This window comes from Toxotes jaculatrix, chromosome 17, assembly GCF_017976425.1.
Source record: "Toxotes jaculatrix isolate fToxJac2 chromosome 17, fToxJac2.pri, whole genome shotgun sequence".
Taxonomy (NCBI): Eukaryota; Metazoa; Chordata; class Actinopteri; family Toxotidae; genus Toxotes; species Toxotes jaculatrix.
Genome location: NC_054410.1, coordinates 8407137 through 8427001, shown reverse-complemented (window position 1 = coordinate 8427001; position 19865 = coordinate 8407137). Strand labels below are relative to the sequence as shown.

General features: G+C 41.3%; 1 protein-coding gene across 4 annotated transcripts in view; it reads right to left on the bottom strand.

Annotated features, from left to right (window-relative positions):
- The window catches only part of fermt2 (FERM domain containing kindlin 2), a 38291-nt gene extending 23133 nt beyond the window's left edge, over positions 1-15158 (bottom strand). For 2 of the 4 annotated variants that reach the window (XM_041060821.1, XM_041060822.1), the window contains exons 1-3: positions 14952-15157; positions 12850-13007; positions 157-390 (exon numbers count right to left, since the gene is read on the bottom strand). In XM_041060821.1, coding sequence (XP_040916755.1) covers positions 157-390; positions 12850-13006 — 391 coding nt within the window. In that variant the 5' untranslated portion in view covers position 13007; positions 14952-15157. Of the gene's footprint in view, positions 1-156; positions 391-12849; positions 13008-14951 lie in introns of all 4 variants that reach the window. The other 2 variants (XM_041060820.1, XM_041060823.1) reach the window with 2 other exon arrangements.
- Positions 15159-19865: the final 4707 nt, after the last annotated feature.

Sequence of the window (19865 nt, the reverse complement as noted above, 5' to 3'; positions counted from 1 at the left end):
CAGAACCTTTCCAAAAATAGTATTGCCAGAGGAAGTTTTTGGTTGAGCAGGGTGGGCACCTTCAGTAGGCCTGGACTAACTGTTCTACACTCAAAAGAAAAAATATGAACTCTGCTTTGTCTGCTGTCTTTTCAACAAGTCCTTTGCTCCACTTACTGAAAGTCTTGCAGATGTCTGACACAGCCTTGAAGACGCGGTCAGAGAAGTTGACCTTGACCTTCATGTGCTTCATGTTGGGCAGCTGGAGGCGCAGCAGCTTGTGCTGCGGTGTGAAGAGCAGCCTGGCGTCGGCTTGGATGCCATACTTGTCCAACGTCCAGTGGGTTTTCAGCAGCCATGTCTTCTTCTTCTCCCACCACAAAGCATGGTCTGACCAGTCCTTCTTCACATCTGAAGAGGGGAAGAAAAGAGTACGGTGGATGAGTAAGAACTGCAGAGATGTAAATAAAAACACAGCTAAACATTACATTGATGAATTTTTTTTTTAATGAGCATTCTCTTTACTAAATTGCACGACCATATTAGAGGCCATTTTTATCACTTGTATTACAGAAGGTGAAGATATTGTTGGCAAAGGGAAAGTGTAACAAGAGCATTCAGTTTGTATCCATCTGACTGTACTGACCTAAGCTCTCCAAATTTGTCCCTGCAGGGCAAGGGGTCACATTTATGGTGAAGGGGGAGTCCAGAAAAGGTTTGCACAGGGGCGGTGAAGTCAAAGTGAGAGGGACGAGACAACTGAGTGTTTGAAAGACGTGGCTGTTGGTGTGACACTGTGGGGATATCAGTTTCATACCTCCATCTTTGTTCCAAAGTCACACTGTGATCCCTGTAAAGCAGACACAAGCCACCCAAAACCCCACATAGCTCCCAGGCTTTCGCTCTGCAGGGGCTCAGCACAATGGGGACGGACCTGTGGTCTCATGGTGTGTGTGTCTGACTTCAAGGGGAAGGTGAAAACCGCAGGGATTAAAGGAAACTCAAAGCAGCTGCTTCGCAGATCACCTTCCTCTGGTTTCTATACGAACAGCACTGTGATGGACTGAAGCTGCGTTCGAGCTGAAAGTCACTTCAAAGCTAAAGGTAAAAGTGAAAAAAGGCAATATCTCCCAAACGCAAAGAAGGCACAGGGGTTCCTCTGCATCCATGTCCTATTTCTTTATCCCTCTAATGGCATACATTTACAAAACAGCCAACTATGTTAAGCTGCAAGTCAAAGTGAATGGCACACCAGCTGTTTACATGTACCGCATGGCATGCATATGCTGCCTTATGTTCAAGTGTAAAATATAATCGCATTTTAACAGAGTATGATAGTTGAGATGGAGTGAACAGGCCAAACGCTTTTAGCCTATTATACTTCCAGATGTCCCTCCTCAACAGTGATGTCATTACTCTAGCATTAGTCCAGGAAGGCACTTCCCAAAGCGGTGTCTCATTTCCTCCACCCACATACGCCTTCATTGCTCCTCCAGCCTGTCCTCTGTCTCACTCTCGGCCTCTCTCTGTCTCTCTCTCTCTCTTCTCTCACTGAGTCAGTGTCCAGACACAGACGTTGCTTTGCTTAGTCATCCTTAAATCAAAGCATTTGATCTGAACTGATTCAACTCTTTACGTTGCTGTGTTAGTGGATTGATTAAAGGCCTATTCTCTGAATGATGCAATGTATTATCATAGCCAATGTTAACTATCCCAGAAAGGTAAGAAACAGGTCAGCCAGATAACAAGAATTTGTAATTTAGAACTTAGACAAGTGCAGTTTACATGTTTCAAAGCTTGAACAATAACTCTTTACTGATGGGTAAATAAAAATTCAAAAAAAAAAAAAAATCAAAATGTCTGTGCTTTGGGTCCAGGAATCACTGTACTTTGTATTCAAGGCTGGTAGCACATTAGCTAAATGTGGCATCAACACTTTACATCTACTTATTACACAAGGAAGGACACAGCTACTAATGGACAAACTGAAGCCATAATGGACTACAATTACTTTCTGATACATAGAGAGCAAACATTAGTTACAGCAGCCGTTTGGTTTTACATCATAATCCAACACTGACAGATGCTCATTGCTTCACTCTAAATGGAAGATGGTAACAATGTTAAACAGGGGAATGATGAAGAATGTTTATCTCCTCTGTCTGTCAATCAAACCGCCATGGTGCCATGGTAACCTCAACCTTGAGTTGCCTTCTGTTTCCATGCACTGCTATTGTTTTCCCTGACCTTCACTTTACACAGGGTCATTTATATGTATTGTTGACACTCTCCTGCTGATCCTGTCTAAAGGCTGAATGAATGGGATTAGCGGGTGAGTAGGTGAAACAACAGATTGGCTGTTTTGAACAAGGAAACAAGACTGCTGTAGGACCCACTGGGATGAGGAAGAGATTACATTGGTGATTAAGATGGGGAGGAAAGCTTGAGAAGAAGAGTGGCCACCAGCATCTCAATGCAGATGTCACTGTGACGGCCCAGGACTGTGTGAATTGAATTGGGGAGGGGTTGTTTGTCAAGCTGTTGGGTTTTATACTGTTTACTCCAACGGGCAAACACTTGGCACTTGAGTGAAAACATTCCAAGCTTTCTTTCCGAGACCCTGTGTGAGTTACTCTAGCAGCATGGGGTCTAGCTGTCATCGCTCCATTCTCAGGCCTCAGCTGTGCACAACACAACTTCATTGCTACCATCACAGAAACTGCTCCCCTAAGAGTACTGCAGCTATTAAAGGTTGAAATAATGAAAGACAATAAGGAGAGGAAAACTGAAAATAGGCATGAATGTATTTTCATAACTCTGCTCACAGTTTTTCCTCTTACAAACTTGTAATTTCTGGTGTCTGGGAGCAATGCTAAACAGCTAGCATTAACATTTGGCACTCAAGTCTTCACCGCAAACCAAGTTCTATAGCAACGTCTTCATACTCAGCATGCATGACCACCATACAGTCTGTGGCGAGGCATGAATGCACGTCTTGGTTGGTCTCAGTTACCCTCAGCACACTCTCAATGGCTCCTGCTCCACTGTTTCCTTGTCACCGCCCACCGCCAAAACCTTACTGGACACAGTCTTTCCTTATGCTTGCTTGTGTCATTACATAGTGGTTCGATGTGTTATGATTGGATGAAGGCAGCTCGGGTAGGCCTCCATTGGGCTCTTTCAGCAACAAGGTGGTAACTCAATCCACAGAGAAGGAGGGAGAGAGGGCCAATGGCATCTCCCAGCTAAAAATATGGCCTGCCAAGCCTGACGTAATGCAACAGCCAGAGGAGCGGGGGGCCTAAGTAATTGGGTGCATTAAATGTGGACCCACAGCTCCTTAGTGGAGTGATGCGTGGGTGTGTGTGTGGGTGTGTGTGCAAGGAGGGTTTGAAAGACAAGGGGAGGGGAAACAGAATGGGAAAACCGTGTTTTATGACCTCTGCAGGACGTGAAAGATGATACAGAGATTGTGTGTGTGTGTGGGTTTGGGGATTTGTCGGAGGGAGGGTGTTCTTATCCATCCATTAACTACATTAGTTCTGTGTGTTTGTGCGTGTGTGTGCTTTAACAAGCGAAATTAATCCATAAATTCTGTCAAACCAAGTTCTTTTCATTCACCACCATCACCGCCGCAGCTCTCAACAAAGACCACTTCCCCTGCTTTGTGCACCAGATACTGCAAATAGAAATACTGCTTTCAAAACATGTGAATTAAAACTGCAATATTCTGAGAAGCAACCAAGCAAAAAAAAAGCTAAAGCTGGACTTGTTGTATTGCTGGCACTTTTTTTTCATGACTGTCACGGGAATAATACAGGAAACTGGACTGTCCCTCCCTCCCTCTCATCCCCATCACTACTCTTTACTCTCTCCATCCTTCCCCTCCTAGTCTGACTATCTGTGGTGTTTACATTAGGAAACAGCTATGTTTATGGAGGCCTGTCTGAGAGGGGGAGGGGACGGGATGACAGGGGAGATGATGAGAAAGAAGGAAGGAGAGAAAGGGCATGAAAAGCAGAGAAGAGTACGATGAGAAGAGGACAAAGAGGAGACTGGGGACATAGTAATATGAGAGCAAGCCAAAGCAAGCCAGAGGAGGGAATTCTAAAAAGAGTCTGCGTGCAAAAAATACTAAATGTGTAAACAGAAAGGGCAAATTTTATCTCCTCAATGCAGAAAGTAGAGCAGCTGAGAATGCATCTACTTGTTGCTAACATGCATTTGAACATATATACACACACAAAGATTTGGTACCTGATGTGACATATTCACCTGTCAGTATTTTAGGTTTATTGTTTTGTAAACATTACTTAGCTATTAAAGAACAAGTCACACCGAGCTGAGGGATGATTTGCTGATCATTAAAAATCCTAATAACTAATGCTGACTGAAAAAAAAAACATTTCATCCATAACATATCTGTGTTCATGCCAAGATGTGACACAGAGCTTTTGCACTAGAAGGAAAAAAATCTTTGCTATTCCACATGCACTCAGTGACTGATATTTTCTCCTTACTGTGACAGTCAGCTGATGGCTAAAGCAAAATCCAGGCTCATCTCTAGCATCATTGATGGAGGTGATACTGCTCTGTCACAACTGTCCTAGTAAATATTGTTTTTCATAAGCTGTCAGAGCCGAGCTGGCGTTGTCAGTGATAACCACGGCCATGCAGTGCAAGGCTTTGTCATTTTCCACCATCAGCTGATAAAAACATTACAGCCGGGTGAGGCTGGTCATGCCGTTTCCTTGGCGACTCCTGGCTGACGCCGCAGGGGCAGACTGCAAGGTGACAACTTGTTTTCATATACAACAAAGACACAGAGCAGCAGCTTTGTCAGTCTCTCTCTCTCTTTCACATACAGTTTGTCCTCCTCTACAATGTGAAAGCCCTTCTCTTTCTAAATATATTCCATGTCCAAGGGAGGGTGAAGGTCGGTATTGACAAGCAAAGATAGAAGAAGCAAGTGTTTTGCACTGTCCTTAAATTAGATCTGTAACTGTAAATGGCCTTTAGGCACTCACTCGCTCGTGCAGTCATGCTAGATAGTATCAACATCAGGTACCCAACATGTATGCAACAGGTTCGATAGAGGCAGGTGATTATGATCTTTGTATAGGAGACATGCGAGAGTGTCACACAGGTTTACAGTGAAAGATTGAAGTGATACAATCAACAACCATTGGCTTGTGCTCAAAACAATCATACACATCAGAGACAGCCAAAACAATCATACACGTCACAGACAGCCGTGACACGTCGTGCACGTCAGAGACAAAAGAGGCATGTGAAGAGAAGACAAACATGTTTCTGGACTCGTGACAAATGATTGACAGATAATACATAAATCCGAAAGTCATGTCTGCAATTAATCTGTTCTGTCTGTCTATATACAACTAAGACTGTGTAATACTGGCAATACATCACGTTGCCTGACTCTGACACCAGCAAAGGTGAAATCATTGACTAATGTGTTGAACTGTTCTAGCTGTGGTATTCACTACCCAATACCATTTAAACTCAAGTGCTTTCCCTTTACAGGCTCAGATGAATAAGGTTAGCTGGGCTTTTTTTTCAGTTGGTTGTTGTTCAGCAGCTCAGCTTCCTGCCAACAGTCAATCAAATTCAAACAGGCCATTTATCACAGGCATTATGCAAGACACATTACCTATAGAGTCAAATTCTGCTAAAAGGCAGATCCAGAACATTTCATGCAGAGACATGAGAAAGCATTTACACAGACACATACTGTTTCCTTTTAGGCAACAGAAATAAGAAACAACAGTGGATCGAGGCTGTGCCCTTTGTCAGTGATACACAGCTCATGTAAAAGGAAGATCCTCTAAGGTCATGGCAGGCCTAAATGGAGTCAGGGGACACTGTGAAGTGTTATTGATTTCATTGAGTGTACTGCCACAATTTCCCACACGCAGACATTCAAGGGGTTATTGATAAGTTCATGGCCTAAGATAGAAGGAGTCAATTTTAGAAAACCTAGCACAACTCTTCCTCCTACCAAAGGCCAATAACTTATCAATCAGCAAATCAATCCAAAACTTGATAGCCTATATTTTTCAGAAAGTTAGTTGTTGTCTGATTATAAAACACAGAGAGAGAAAACACACCACAAAACACTCATTCATCTATGGCCTAAAGAATACAGGATGAGCTTGGGGTATGCTTCAGGATAAGCCCTGTCAAGCGCTGGTAACACAGAGGCTTCAGGCAAGATCTTTGGTGCATCAAGGTTTACATCTTTAGCTCATCTGAGAGCTCCAGAGAGATGAAACTGCTTTGGCAAAGCTGAGGTAGACTGGAGAGCTGGGTCAAAAAAATATAGAGATCTACTGGTGAAGCTGAGGAGGCTGACAGACTGACTCTACACCAATGAAAGAGAAAGGGCACTTTTTCTCTGAGTGTGGCGAATCAGAGATCTTAAAAGGAAATTTAGGAGCATCCAGCCTGTTAGAGAGTGTAACTGTGCTGGTTTTGATGCATTAGGAGAAGACAGGAGAGCTATTAGAGAAAACCTCCTTAGAGACCTATAGTTTGTATCCATTTGTGTCATAATCCAAACACAGCAAAACAGTGGGGGTACTCCCTCTCCGCCCTGACACAGCTTTATAGAATTAAGTGTTCAGAGACCTGGTGGAATAATGACATTACAAACTCTGGGTCTAAGATCAATAGAGCAGATAGATTCTATTCATGTATGCATCCTGTCAGACGCCCCCTTAGGACTGTGATAAGCCATCCTAGTGATGCATCTCTGAGTTCAACAGGAAGCTCAGTTGCTCCCTGGTTTCTAGCTGCATTTCTCTAAAAACCCTGAGCAGAACTTGCATACTTGAATACTTCTTGCTTACTGATGAGGCTGCTAAGCATGATTGCTTCCAGGTTAAATGTTTGTAAGATGTCCTATTTTGATTAATGCAAATTTGTATTGTAAATTGCGTATGTGTGATACTTTTGTTTTACTATTGGTCAAACAAAACAAGCAAATTGAAGACATGTCAAACAAATGAACCTGCCTACAGTGAAAATAGATGGCATGGTAATCATGTATAAACTTTAAGAATGACAGAGCTGTAATAAAATTATTTCCACAATTTATGCTCTGTCAAAACTGCCCTAATAAAGCCCCCTAAAGACATGAAAACAAACACCTCTCTCGGTACTTTGCTCTGTAAAAAGGGAGAGTACAGAGGCAGACTGTGAGGCGGGGACAGGTTTAAATGAATGAAATGTGGGCTGAGAACCTAAACAAAAACTCCAGATCAGTTTACTCCACTGACACGCAGGTGTGTGGTGTTACAACAACAATGACCTGCTCTAACATTTCCTTCCACTGGATTCACTGCACTGCCTGCCACTACAGGAAAACAAGAGGGATGAAAAGCAACAGGTTTCAGATTCCCAAAGGAGCCATGAAAAGTTTGTTCCACTGCATGTTTAAGATGCCAAACGTAGCTAATTAAATTATGCTTAACAAGCACAGTGATCTCCCGTAAAAGTGCAGAGTGAAAGCTATGGCAAACAAAAATATTTCAAATATGAAAACGTGATCATTCTGTGCTTTTCATATAAAAATTTGTAAAGCGGTAAACATTTCTAGAGCCAACTACCCTGTTCAGAATAAGTCATCATGTGACATCTGGAGCATTAAGCAGCTGATACTGTTCCCACATGACCCTACATCAAAACCAACAGCTGTCAAATCAAGTTTAGTTCGGTTTAAACAGAAACTCTTCCTTGTATAATGTGTTAGTGATTAACTCGGTAGCACTGCACAAATTCAACTACCACATCTGGTTTCATTACTCCACACCTTTTCCTTTACATGCTCTATTAGAGTGTCATGTTCAGAAAAAAAATTCAAAATGGGGTTAACCCAGAAGCCAAGGTCTGAACATATAGCATCTATATTTCATCTATATGCTAGGGCTGCAACAAATCTTTTCATTATCAATCACCTGCTGAATATTTTCTTGATTAATAGTTTTGGCTATTCAAAGTTTTTTTAACTTTTGATTAATCTGTCAATAGTTCCACTCCAACTTTTTATTCATTTCACAATTTTTGCTGCATTTCCAATCCAAATTTTGAAATGAAAAAAAAAAACAAAACAAAGATCTAGAACAGGTCTACTTGGGTGGGACGCCAAAATGAACTCACTCTGTATAAGGGAAACAATGTTTAGGTATGTAAATATATATATTGGCCAGTGGCCTACATATGATTACATGTGCAAGTCTGAGTACAGAACAGCACAATCACTGCAGCATCTTGCTAGTAAAACAGGAAAGCTCTGGCCTGGGCAGGACCGCTACTTAGGCTAACTACTTCCTGTCAGAGAGATTAGAGAACAGGATGATCACACAGGCTGCCAGTCCATTTCGCACTTCATAATGCCAGACCTTTAGGATGGCTCCAAAGTCCTTATCAATGAGTCTAATTACACGTGGTGATGCATCTGAACTGTTTATCATGGAAAGATGATATGAGTAGAGGGAAACTGGTCACAGCCCCCCTATCAAAGAAATGTACCTCCTGATGTGTGATATTGAAAGTAAAGATGTGAACGAGCTGTTCACAGCTCTCACATCATCAGGAAAGATATATCTCAGCTCTTCATCTCACTCTCTGCAGAGACTGAAGATCCATATTTCCCCTCAGCTCTGCAGAATCATGTTCTTCAAAAAAAAAAGAATGCCATAAACACTGAGAGGGCAGGAAGGCGGGAATGAAAGGAAGGCAGAAAGGAGAAGGCGTATAAAAAAAGCCCAGAGGAAGTTCAGCATCCTGTGTAAAATTGTGTCTGTTTCCTAATGAAATCTGCACTCCATTGTCAAAACGAAGCCATCTCTCTCTGGTCACCACAACCTCCGGCATACAGCATTATGGCATCCCAGAAAGGACACAGAATTCAAATACTTGGATTACTAGCTTGAAAACCACAGTTGGTCACAGGAAACATTAAGCCCACTTCTGTGAGTTTTGTTCAAGGAGTTTTGTTAAGAGGTGCTTCTGAACAGGGGGGAAGAAGTGAAAAAATAAAAGTTAAGGTTAACTACACATAGATTTCCTACATGATCTGCTGTAACAGAAGTGCAATGAATGTGGGATGATGACATTCACCAAATCACTTGCGAAGTGAATATGTAGGTCATTGCAAATAAAAAACACACATTTTCTCCTACACGCAGGGAAAGTTCTCTGCGGCTGGCTGGCGGTAATGCAGCCAAAAACTGTAAGCCCCTCTCTGGAAACAACCACATGAACTATCAGAGTCACACCAGACCAATTAGTTTGTTCAAGTTCTATTTATGGAACAACTAACAGTCAGCGTACATGAATGTGGGTCAGAAACTATGAAAAAGTGAACAATGTGTACCTATTGATTGTAAGGCCTTGCTACGTGGCTCCAGTAATGAATGGTGTTGAATACTAAGACATGGCTTCAAAGCAGTGAGACAAAAATCTTAAAAATAGTTTCTGCGAAATATATTTAGAGGAGGAAGGAGTAAGAAGGAAGGGTGAAAAGCGAAAGAGCGAGGGGCGAGGTGGATGAAGCAGGCAGCAGAGAATCCAGCGATGACGGCAGTGACCAGAGAACAACATGCCAAACCCTGGAAGTCATTTCCTGCTTCATCGAAGACTTTTATGGAATTCTAGCAGCGTGGCTAACGTCACAACGAAAAGAGGGACAGGGAGAAGAGAGAAAGCTCAGGCCCTCCTTACTCCCACCCTCCCATCCCCATGCTTCCCTCCCATTTTCTGCTCCATCCAATCACTCTAACCCTTAGCTGTCTTCATGAGTCTAAGCAGAGCCAGCACAATCAGGGTACCTCCCGGGGTGTAAGTGCAACATCATTCTTATCCATAATTTACATTTGCTAACATATGCTATTCATTCCGAGCCTTGCCTCTTCTGCTGTTTTCACAATTAGCTAAAGTTCATTATTCTTATCCATAGGCTTAACAGTCTGAGGCCCTGACATGTAGCCCAGACTAAGGAAAGGCTCTCTTTTCCACCTTTAGCACATGCAAAGTAACAATGTATTTGAGTGAAACATGGAGCACCAAAGCACTTACTGTAAGCCATAGACCTAAAAGCTATGTAACTAGGGAACAATCCCTTTAAATCCAATAAAACTCCTGCTAGCTAATGTAGTTTGTGAAATATTTGTTTTGCCTTCTAAGTGGAACAATGTTTGCTTTTAGAGAGGAGGGCAGCGCTTTCGGAAAACATCAACAAAGTCAGAGAAAGCAGCAATGATGGAGAGCAACAGAAAGATGAAAGGATTACAGGAGCGGAAGACCAGAGGGTGGTCAATCAGCTGGCTTTAAATACTACGTTCCTGGAGGGTTGCGGGGGAAATGGAAGCTTCGCTCGCTGCTGTGATCAATAGCTAAGTGCCTTCCTGGCATTTGTCTATTTAATCCATTATCGAAGGCCATCTGAGCCTGCAATGTGGACGGGAGATCTGCAGTTCATGGGAAGAGTTGAATGATGGAGGCAGGATACATGTGGATGAGACACACCCACCGGCCCCACACAACCGTGCTCACGTGTGGAAACACATGCACAAATACTAATAATGAGAATCCTGGCCACTGTGCAGAAGACAGCTGACATCAACACATATGCCACTTCTAAAAGCTACTACATACAGATACACACTGAAAAAGAAACGGTATACAGCAACAAATGTTCATGATGGAAAAAAAACAGCACTGTCAGGCTTGTGGAAAGCAATTACTGAACACAAGAGGTCCTTCATTTTGAAGTGTAAGAGACTGAGAGAGGTGGGGGGGGGCTGAGAGAGATTTGTCATTGCTCAAGGATGTCCTTTTGATATGCGGCTGACGCACTGCCTGCCAAAACTAAGCGGTATCTACGTGTCCCTTCTCACAGCGCCATGTATATGTGTATTTGTGCTCTTGCACATGTACAGTATCTATGTATAACCACCACATCCAAGCAATCAGCAAATCCAACAGCGGGCGTGTGACAGCGTTAAAGAGGTGTTCAGTGAAGACTGTGCAGCACTGTCACCAGTGAGAACTGGGAGGTACAGAAGCAGGCTACTGACAAAAGAAAGACCTGAATTGTTCTCACAGAGGGATGTCACATGAGAACGACTTGCTTCCCATCTTCTTTTATCTCACAATGTAACTTGCATAGATTGTTTTCTCACAACACAACAATTGTACACTGACACATTAATACATCATTCAAGTTGTTATTTCTTCTGGATTACTGGAAACATTTCCACAATGTTTCAAGCACAAAATATTGTGTGTCATATGAACAGTGTCCAGCCTCCTGTAGCGTGTGGCCATGTGGAAAACCCATGTTGTGGGTGGGTTAATGATTACAATGCAAAAACAACCTGTTGACTCAGGGCAAGAGGGAGATGGAAGTCAAATGAAATGTCCCCACACTCACTTTGTGAAACCAGTCAAGAGGCTCAAAAACACTCAAACATTTGAAGAGCAATTAAATGTCACTGCAAGAGTTCTGCTTATCAGTAAGGAGGTTTATTACCTTCAAGCATACTTAAGTATTAATGGTGGTAGTAGTATGATGATGCAGGTTTAAATATGTGTAAGAATAGTAACCAAGGCCGGAATCACAGTACTTTTTTGATAAGATAGTGGCACAAACAACCGTGCACACCCACGTCCTGTTATTTTACTCTACAAAAACAGCCAACAAAATTATTGTCAACTATGGATGTGAAGGACTCAAGCCACCGGAAATCCTGACAAGTTAAAAGGGGCAAGTCATCAGCAAAATAGATGCCACATTAAGAAAAACTAGAAACCCCCTCCTTTATTATAGTATTATAAAGTTACTACACTGTTATCCGTTATGTATCCGACTGTTTTGACAGGCCAAGACTTTCCCTACACTACACCACAGTGAAGGTGTCATGTTAAGTAAAGTCATACCCTTCAACCAGACCTCAACAAAAAGTGCAAGCACAACTCAAACAATGGATTAAGGCCAGGCCTTGAGTGGAATTGGGGTGGGAGGACCAAAGAATTCATGTCGTCCCACTCGCGGCAGCAACACTGCACTCGCCTAGCATAGATGGTGCTCAACACAGACGACCACAGAGAACAAAGACCTTAATTATGTGCAGCTCTAACAGCAGAGCTAAAAACGGGACCATGGGTAGGGAATAAAACTTTGGAGCGCTGCAAGAATGCTGAGCATTCAGGCACCATCAACACACAACAGACTGTCACTCCCAAATTGCACCGCCACCGCCGCTGACCTTTCTCCAGGCTGCGTGAAACAGGACTGTGTTCAAGTGACTGGAACAGAGGACTCTTATGCTTACTTGCAGCCAAACTTGTCAAGTGCATAACTGCAGTAACAGAACAGTGCATGATCCAGTGGGGGTAGGGCACTATCTATGGTTTCTTTATACCTTGAGTTACTGACCCATATACACTGAAGGGTAAAACAAAGAGGAACATTCACCTCTGTTTGAGTTGGTTTCAATGAACAAATATCAAAGCCAAAAGTAGCAAACAAACAGGTTGTCTTTCTTCTCCTAAGACGATTAAGTAATTTGTTCAAAAATTCAGTGTTCTCTCACTGTCTCTGGAAAAATGCATACTTCTGAGTTCCCAGCCATGACAAAACTGGAAAATGTCTGTTCTTAACTTTGGCCAGTATTCAGAAACAGTTTGTACTTTTGTATAGATGAGTGCTGCTTGCTTAGTGGAATCTAACTTCTCAGAACGGCAACTATTCTGAAAAAAAGAGATATTTATTTATTGCCCAAGAGATTTGAACAGATACCACAAATCAGCCATTGACACACACAGAAATTCAGCATGCATGCATACCTAGTTTCTCCACGAGTTTGAGCATGACTCCGCCAATGTGGATTTCCCCAGTGACCCTCAGCGACACGTCCCTGTGGAGGTCAGTGACATGCATCTTCAGTTCCCACGTCCCGTCGGCGTAGCAGCCATCGGGCATCCGGATCCCATCCAACGCCATCCTGCCAAACAGACGCACAGTCAAAAGGGAAAAGGTCCAGTTAAACTTCTGTCACACTGTGGTGAAAAGAAACCTTTTGACCCTCTGGAAGGGAATAAATGTTGTGCAAAGCTCATGCCTGCAAGGGCTTCTTGAAAAAGAATTGTACTGTAGATATTTTAATCAGACACAATGGACTGATATCTCTGAGTTTGTGTGCTTTGCACTTTGGAAAGTAACTCAGTACATTTTCATTTCTAAACGCATCCCTCTAGTCCAGTACAATTGTGGGAAACTGTACATTTACACTCCACTGCCTTTACACTCTCCAAGGGCTGTAGTTGCTAGTTTCTTTTCAGAATAAGAGTTTGCATTCAATAAATGAGATTACTTCATAAACTAATGCACTGCTTTAGATTAAAGAAACCAATGGTATAAAATGGGGCACCACCTAGATGTGCTATGCCATTAACATACTGCTTCTACATAAAAGCAACAATGCTTTCAAACTCTATGACAGGCTCTAGGGCTGAACAATATGACAGAAATAGACTTGTCTACCATCAGACATTTCCCTAACCGTTATGTTAGACTGTGGAAGCTATCCTTTTCACAGGGGCACTACAGCAGTTTCACTTATCTACAACAGTTTACTACTACTTGAGAAAATAGTTGTGCAATATCTTCAGTTCCACTGGAAGAACTTTCCAAAGTCTGAAATACTAACCAGGATGGGGCTATAGTGATATTGCTGGGGTTATCTCAGCTTGGACTACAGATTTATACTACAAACCCTGTGTTACACACTGAAGGTGTGGAGTTTGAACAACATGGGCAATTACCAGGCATGAAATGTAGGATCCAGTGTTTCTAAAGTCTGTCTCTGGCAAGTCCCCCCAATTTTACAGAAGCACAGCACCATATCTATGGAGTGGCCCCTTTTAATATTACCCAGTGTTGTAGGAAATGTCATGTCACTGTAGGGAATATTGGAAATGATTTTTGAATCAACGTGATGGACATCTCTTGATTTGTCAGGCATTCAGTACAATGGTTGGACAAAAACAGACATTTCCATCTGGTTGTTGTATCCATTAACCATTTTCAATTGATTTTCCATTGATATACTTCTATATACCAATATTATGATATAATATTATCCACTCAAAAGAAGGTTCATCCTTCATTGCGAGTACCTTTCTTTTTGATACTCATATTTATAAGCTGTTGATTCAATACAATTTTAAATGCAGAGCCTTTGCTTATAAACGCATATTTCTTCCATTCTGTTATTGCTGCTTTTCATTATGTTAAGATAGCAAAGCAAGAGGTAGTATAGACACACTGGTATGGTAATTCCACAGTAACGTAGCTCCTTAATGAACATTTGACCCTCAAAGATGATTTAGAAAGAGATGGAGGAGAACAAAATCTGGGAATAAGACCCTGTCGTGTGAAGTCCTCTGACAAAAAGTTATATTATAGCCTATCTGTCAGTCTTTGATCTGGGGGCGTCCAGTGGAGAGAGAACAGCCTGGCGATCAAAACAGCCGTCTAATCAATAAACACGGCAGAACAAAGGCTACAGGCCCGCGGCTATAAGTTCACCAAGAACCCCTGGCAGCGATTATCTCCGCAAATGTGCCGGGTCACCTGTTAAAAGTAACGGTAAAGGCACTCTCACAAATAGACTGAGGGCTTCATTATGTAAGCAGAGCCCGTACAACAACTCCCCGGCTGCATGCACACACTCAGTCGGTCCAGTAAAGGAGTCAAAGGGGAGGAAAGTGTCTAAAAGCGAACAAGCCGCTGAAAAAGTTATTAATAGAAGCGTGTGTGAAATGTAGTCAGGAGCGGAATAACACAAAACAAAGAAACGAAGAAGAAAAAACACAAAACGTTTCCATATTTCATAGCGGTGAACGAGCAAAGCTTTGAGGACGCACATTTAAATCTGTATACTCACCTTCACAAAGACGAAAAAGACACTAAAACAGTCGACTACACGGTACAGAACAAGTCCCCCCTCTTTAAATCATGTATAAAGTCTTTTCCGATAGTAAAACCAAAAAGAAATCCCCGAAGAACTCGCTGAAGAAGTGAAGTATTCCAAACTGTTTTCCTGCAGGCTTCGGCTTAATGGAGACCAGCCGTCCCTCTTTTCTCCCTCCCTCTTTCCAGCAGCAGATAACGTCACTTGCCCAATCCTACTTTTCCTTTCTGACTGGTCGCTTACTGGTCACCCTGTCACCTCACACACACACACACACACACACACACACACACACACACACACACACACACACACACACACACACACACACACAGGGCCTTCTCAGGATCTCAGTCTGTGAATTGTGGGTTAATTATCCCTTTTTTCAAGCTTTTCAAGTTTTTTTTAATCACTATTAGACAAGCAATTTGGTCTGACATTCAGCTTTAGCACATTTTAAAACTATTTCCCAAAATGTTCCACCTCTGTAATTCACTAAATATTATATGATATGATATTATGACTTGTTCTGGGGCATAACTAGTAAGAATAGGTGCAGCCAAGTAATAGAAACTGCAATATTTACCTCTGGCATGATTAAAAAAAAAAACTGTCTAATTTTCCACTTTAATTTTTCACTTCACTTTACTAAAGACAAGAAAATTCATGTAAATATCCATGTGATGTTTAGTGTCAGTAAACTAATGAAAATAATTATTTGTGACAGGGATAATGGACATGCAGTTCAAATCTCAAGCTGCCTTTTATGGCAATAATACTGCCGAGCCTTCCAGCAGCATCCAAGGACCTTTAGGTCTTTAGTCCTGGGAGCACGCCACAAAATAACAAGGCATTTTGGGTTTTGTCGCTTTTACAGTTTTAATAACTGAAAAAAAAAAGTTTCTCCAAAATCCCCCTTTAATGCTCCAGTGGAAAGCTGGGGTTTTCCTGACACACCACATTTTTCAGGCAGAAATTTAGTATAATATTGTTGCTGGTCCAGGAGGAGACACAGAACTATTTAGGGTTATAAAGCAAAGAAATCAATTAGATTTCATCATTTTATATAATATAAAATCATATTCTGGAGCATACAGCTGCAGACAAATAATAAAAGGTACATATACATATAATGGAATAAAAACACAACTTCTTACAAGATGGAAATAATAAAGTCTCGGTGCTTACAGCTTTTATATAGGTCCAGTAAATTAATCAAAACATTTAGTTTCTCCGCTTTTGTGGCAACTTAACTTAATATGAAACTGACATCTCAGTTTCCTCCTGCATGTTCAAATTATATGTAACTCTCACACAAGATCAGTCGTTACACAGTATCAGAAACTTATCAAATTAAAGAAACTCAATAACAGTTCCCTTTGATTTACTAATACTCTTTAGACATCTAAAACCATCTGCAGAAGTTTCCCTGTATGGCCCTGTGAGGGAATAATCTAGTATCTGTGAGGACAGCGTGCGTGGGGATCACATGAGGAGAATATTCATATCTTCACTGCTTTAGATGAAAAATAGCATTTTATATGTGCATTCAATCAAATGATCACACAAATGACAAGCTTGGAGTGGAAAAAAAAAAGGAGAGAGTACGGCTGCTTTCTTTCCAAAGCAGCAGCACAATGCACACTCCAACACACTCTCTCCAAGTGGTCCGCAGTAAAGACACATGAATCATCAGTGTTTCTGGCTCGGTCCCCCGGTGAACTCGCTCAGCTCCAGTCCTCCAGCTCAGGAATCTGGGCCTTCAGACCACGGTCGGCATCAAAGCGATTTATAACCTCTCTCCCTGCAGCTCTGACCCCCTCGTCAGTGTCTGGCAGCCGACCCATTGCCTTTTATAGGCTGTGTTTTAATTGCAGAGTAAACATTTGAGTCAGTCAGATGCAGAGCAGGAGAATCAGATACAGAGTTGGCCTGGCTGCTGCTGATGTGGATGAGGAGGGAGGAGGTGAAGGGGAGAGGGAAGAGGCAGAGAGGTGGAAGATGTGAGGGGAGGCCTTTAAGAGGTTTACACTGTCTGCGTGAGTCACCTTTAAAAAAAGCATTTCTCAGCATTTGGATTGTACTTTGTGTGTTAGTCAAGTCAAACGTCTCATGTTTCTGATGCCAATGTAATATCATATCTTACCAACCAAAAAAACATAATTGATTAAACCATATAATTACAAATAAGAGCACTGACAACTGTCTAAATAGCTCGATTAGTTGAGGGTAATAAATGGAAATAGGATAAGAGAGAGGGCACTGGACAACAGATGGTCAATGGAGGTCTTTGTTCCAGCTTTACCAATAGATGACTGACCTCTTCTGGTCAAACACAGAACAGCAGGGCCTAATCCATTATGTATGAGAGTAAACCCTGTGCTAACTGGTCCCATCTGTGAGCCTTGCCTTTGCAGATGTTGCTTAACAGCATTAAAAACCCTAGTAACTCATGTGGAAGCCCTGACTGCTTGTGGATACAATGAGGCCTATTTATGATCTATAAGTCAGCTTTGTTTCTCAAACAAGGCGGTGACATGGAAGGAATCTGATCGGAGTTTGAGATGAACAAATAGATCCATTGTCCTCCAACATCAGTCTGGAAAAGAGCAATGGGACCAGCTTCCTCTGATGATTTCAAACTCCTCCTACGCAACTATATTCAGTGTTTTTTCCCCAACTACTATCTGCAAGACACACGACAGAGTAAGAAGAAGTGGTCACTGTCTCCAAAACAAGAAATGCTTTAATAAAAGGAAATAAATACAGTGCTTTGAATGGCAGTTAGAATCCATTACAGGCATGGGTTATTGCACAGCTCTAGGGACAGACAAAACAAAAAACAAACCAAAAAAAAAAAACAAAAAAACACAGACATCCAGTCAAAGTTAGAGCAACAGTGGTGCCTGATACAAATTTAACACATCTCATTCAAAACACCTACAGTAAGTTCCAACACACATTTCTCTCTCTCTCTCACCCATGTCTAATTACATATGGCTGCAGGCCCTTCTTTATTAAGCTCTGAACATTTTAAAGGCTGACGACACACCTGTGACAGCACTTTATTATTTGATTTAACAATGGCTTCAATCTGGTGTCAACAAGAGTGTTGAATCTACCAAAAATGTACAGTAGACATTTCCCTGATGCATGTGGTGCCTCTAACCAATATATATATATATATATATATATATATATATATATATATATATATATATATATATATTGGTCTACTGTCATCCTTCGAAAATGCTGTGCATTAAATGTTCACGTAGTCAAAAGTACAATGTGTCTTGACAAAATTCTTTTAACTCCTCTCCAGTTTAGTTGCTTATCTTTTTTTAGCATGCAGAGTGAACACAGCTGGAAATCTGTGCGTGAATCAAGAACCCGCAGCAAAATCACAAACACTGGCAGGGATATTGTTGTTATTGTTACAAGGGTCTGTCCACACTTCGACAATACGTATTTGCTGTGAATCCAAAAAAAGGTGTAGAGGCAGAGGCAACAATGGAACAGTTTTTTGTATTTGCATCGCAAGTCTAAGGTTTCCTGCCGTCCAAGTAACATCTTAAAATTGCTTTCTATTGCTGCAACGTAACACATGCAAAAAAGAATAAATAAAAGCAACAATGGGCTGTTTTCTATATCATTTCTGTGCAATTAACAGCTAATAGATGTACAAAATCCACCAGGTCAAATGTAATAACACTTTCATATCACTCTCCCTTATTCGTGCCTGCCTCCATACTAATTCCCAGTCACCTATCTGGTCATCTGAAAGGCAGCCTGGTTTCAGTCAGTAACACAGACATTTCACACCAATAAAATGATTCCATTCAGTGGTGGACCAGTCAACAACAGCCATTGATTGTGTCGAACAGAAAAGCAGCAGCTCGCACCATAGCAAAATAAAATAAGCTCTTTGATAATTATGATATAATGCGTAGAACCCAAAGGAAATTTGACACCGGCAGTAATCAAATCTGTCATGTGTAACTCCATAAACATTAATCTGAGGGAAGTTTCAATTCTTCATCCATTGCAAGTGTCTTATAAATGATTTCATTAGACATCCATAAACAACAATAAAGTTTTCTACTAAATAAAGACCACAAAGCAGTTTCTTAGATGTGTGTTGGCACTCTGCTATGTCTTCTTGTTCCAACATCCATTCACTATTAATATGACACCATGCAAAGTGAGTAAACTTTCCAATTTCTGCTTAATTACTACTGGGTTTTTAAATGATCACATTAGGGAAAGAAAGATGTAAGTCATGATAACCAGCAAAAGTTATTTTTAGAAATCAAAAATCATGATTAGCTGACTTTTTTTTGTAAATTTGCAAGTAGTGTCAATTAGGCAATCACATGTGTGAGACTGGAAAACACAAAAGATGAGCTGACATATCCATTGCTGCAGAGGGGAAAGCGTGAGTCACCAATTCACAAAAAAAAGGCGAACAAGACAATTAACTTGTGTGCAATGCATCACAAAAGCCATGAAATAAAAAAAAGAGGCTACTTCTGCCTTAGACCAATCACGTTTCCATGGAATACAAATTAGCCTTAGCATTGCTAAAGCTGAGCAGCTAACAAGCTAGACACATAACTGTTATTTGGCCACAGGTTTGAATCCCATTTTCCCAAGATGAGATCCAGGTTTATACCCACAAGAGCCTGAAAATTTCTAGGAAAAATATTTCTCTTTTTTTTTGTTTCTTTTTTAAGAAAAAATACATCTAGTACCACTGATTTCATCTGGATATCAATATAAAGATCCAAGAACAGAAAATTCTCTCCATACCTCATCCTTAACATAGAACCATGGAAATTATTTTGGATGCGTCTCGTTGTGAGTGAGACCTCTTGTTTTGTAAAT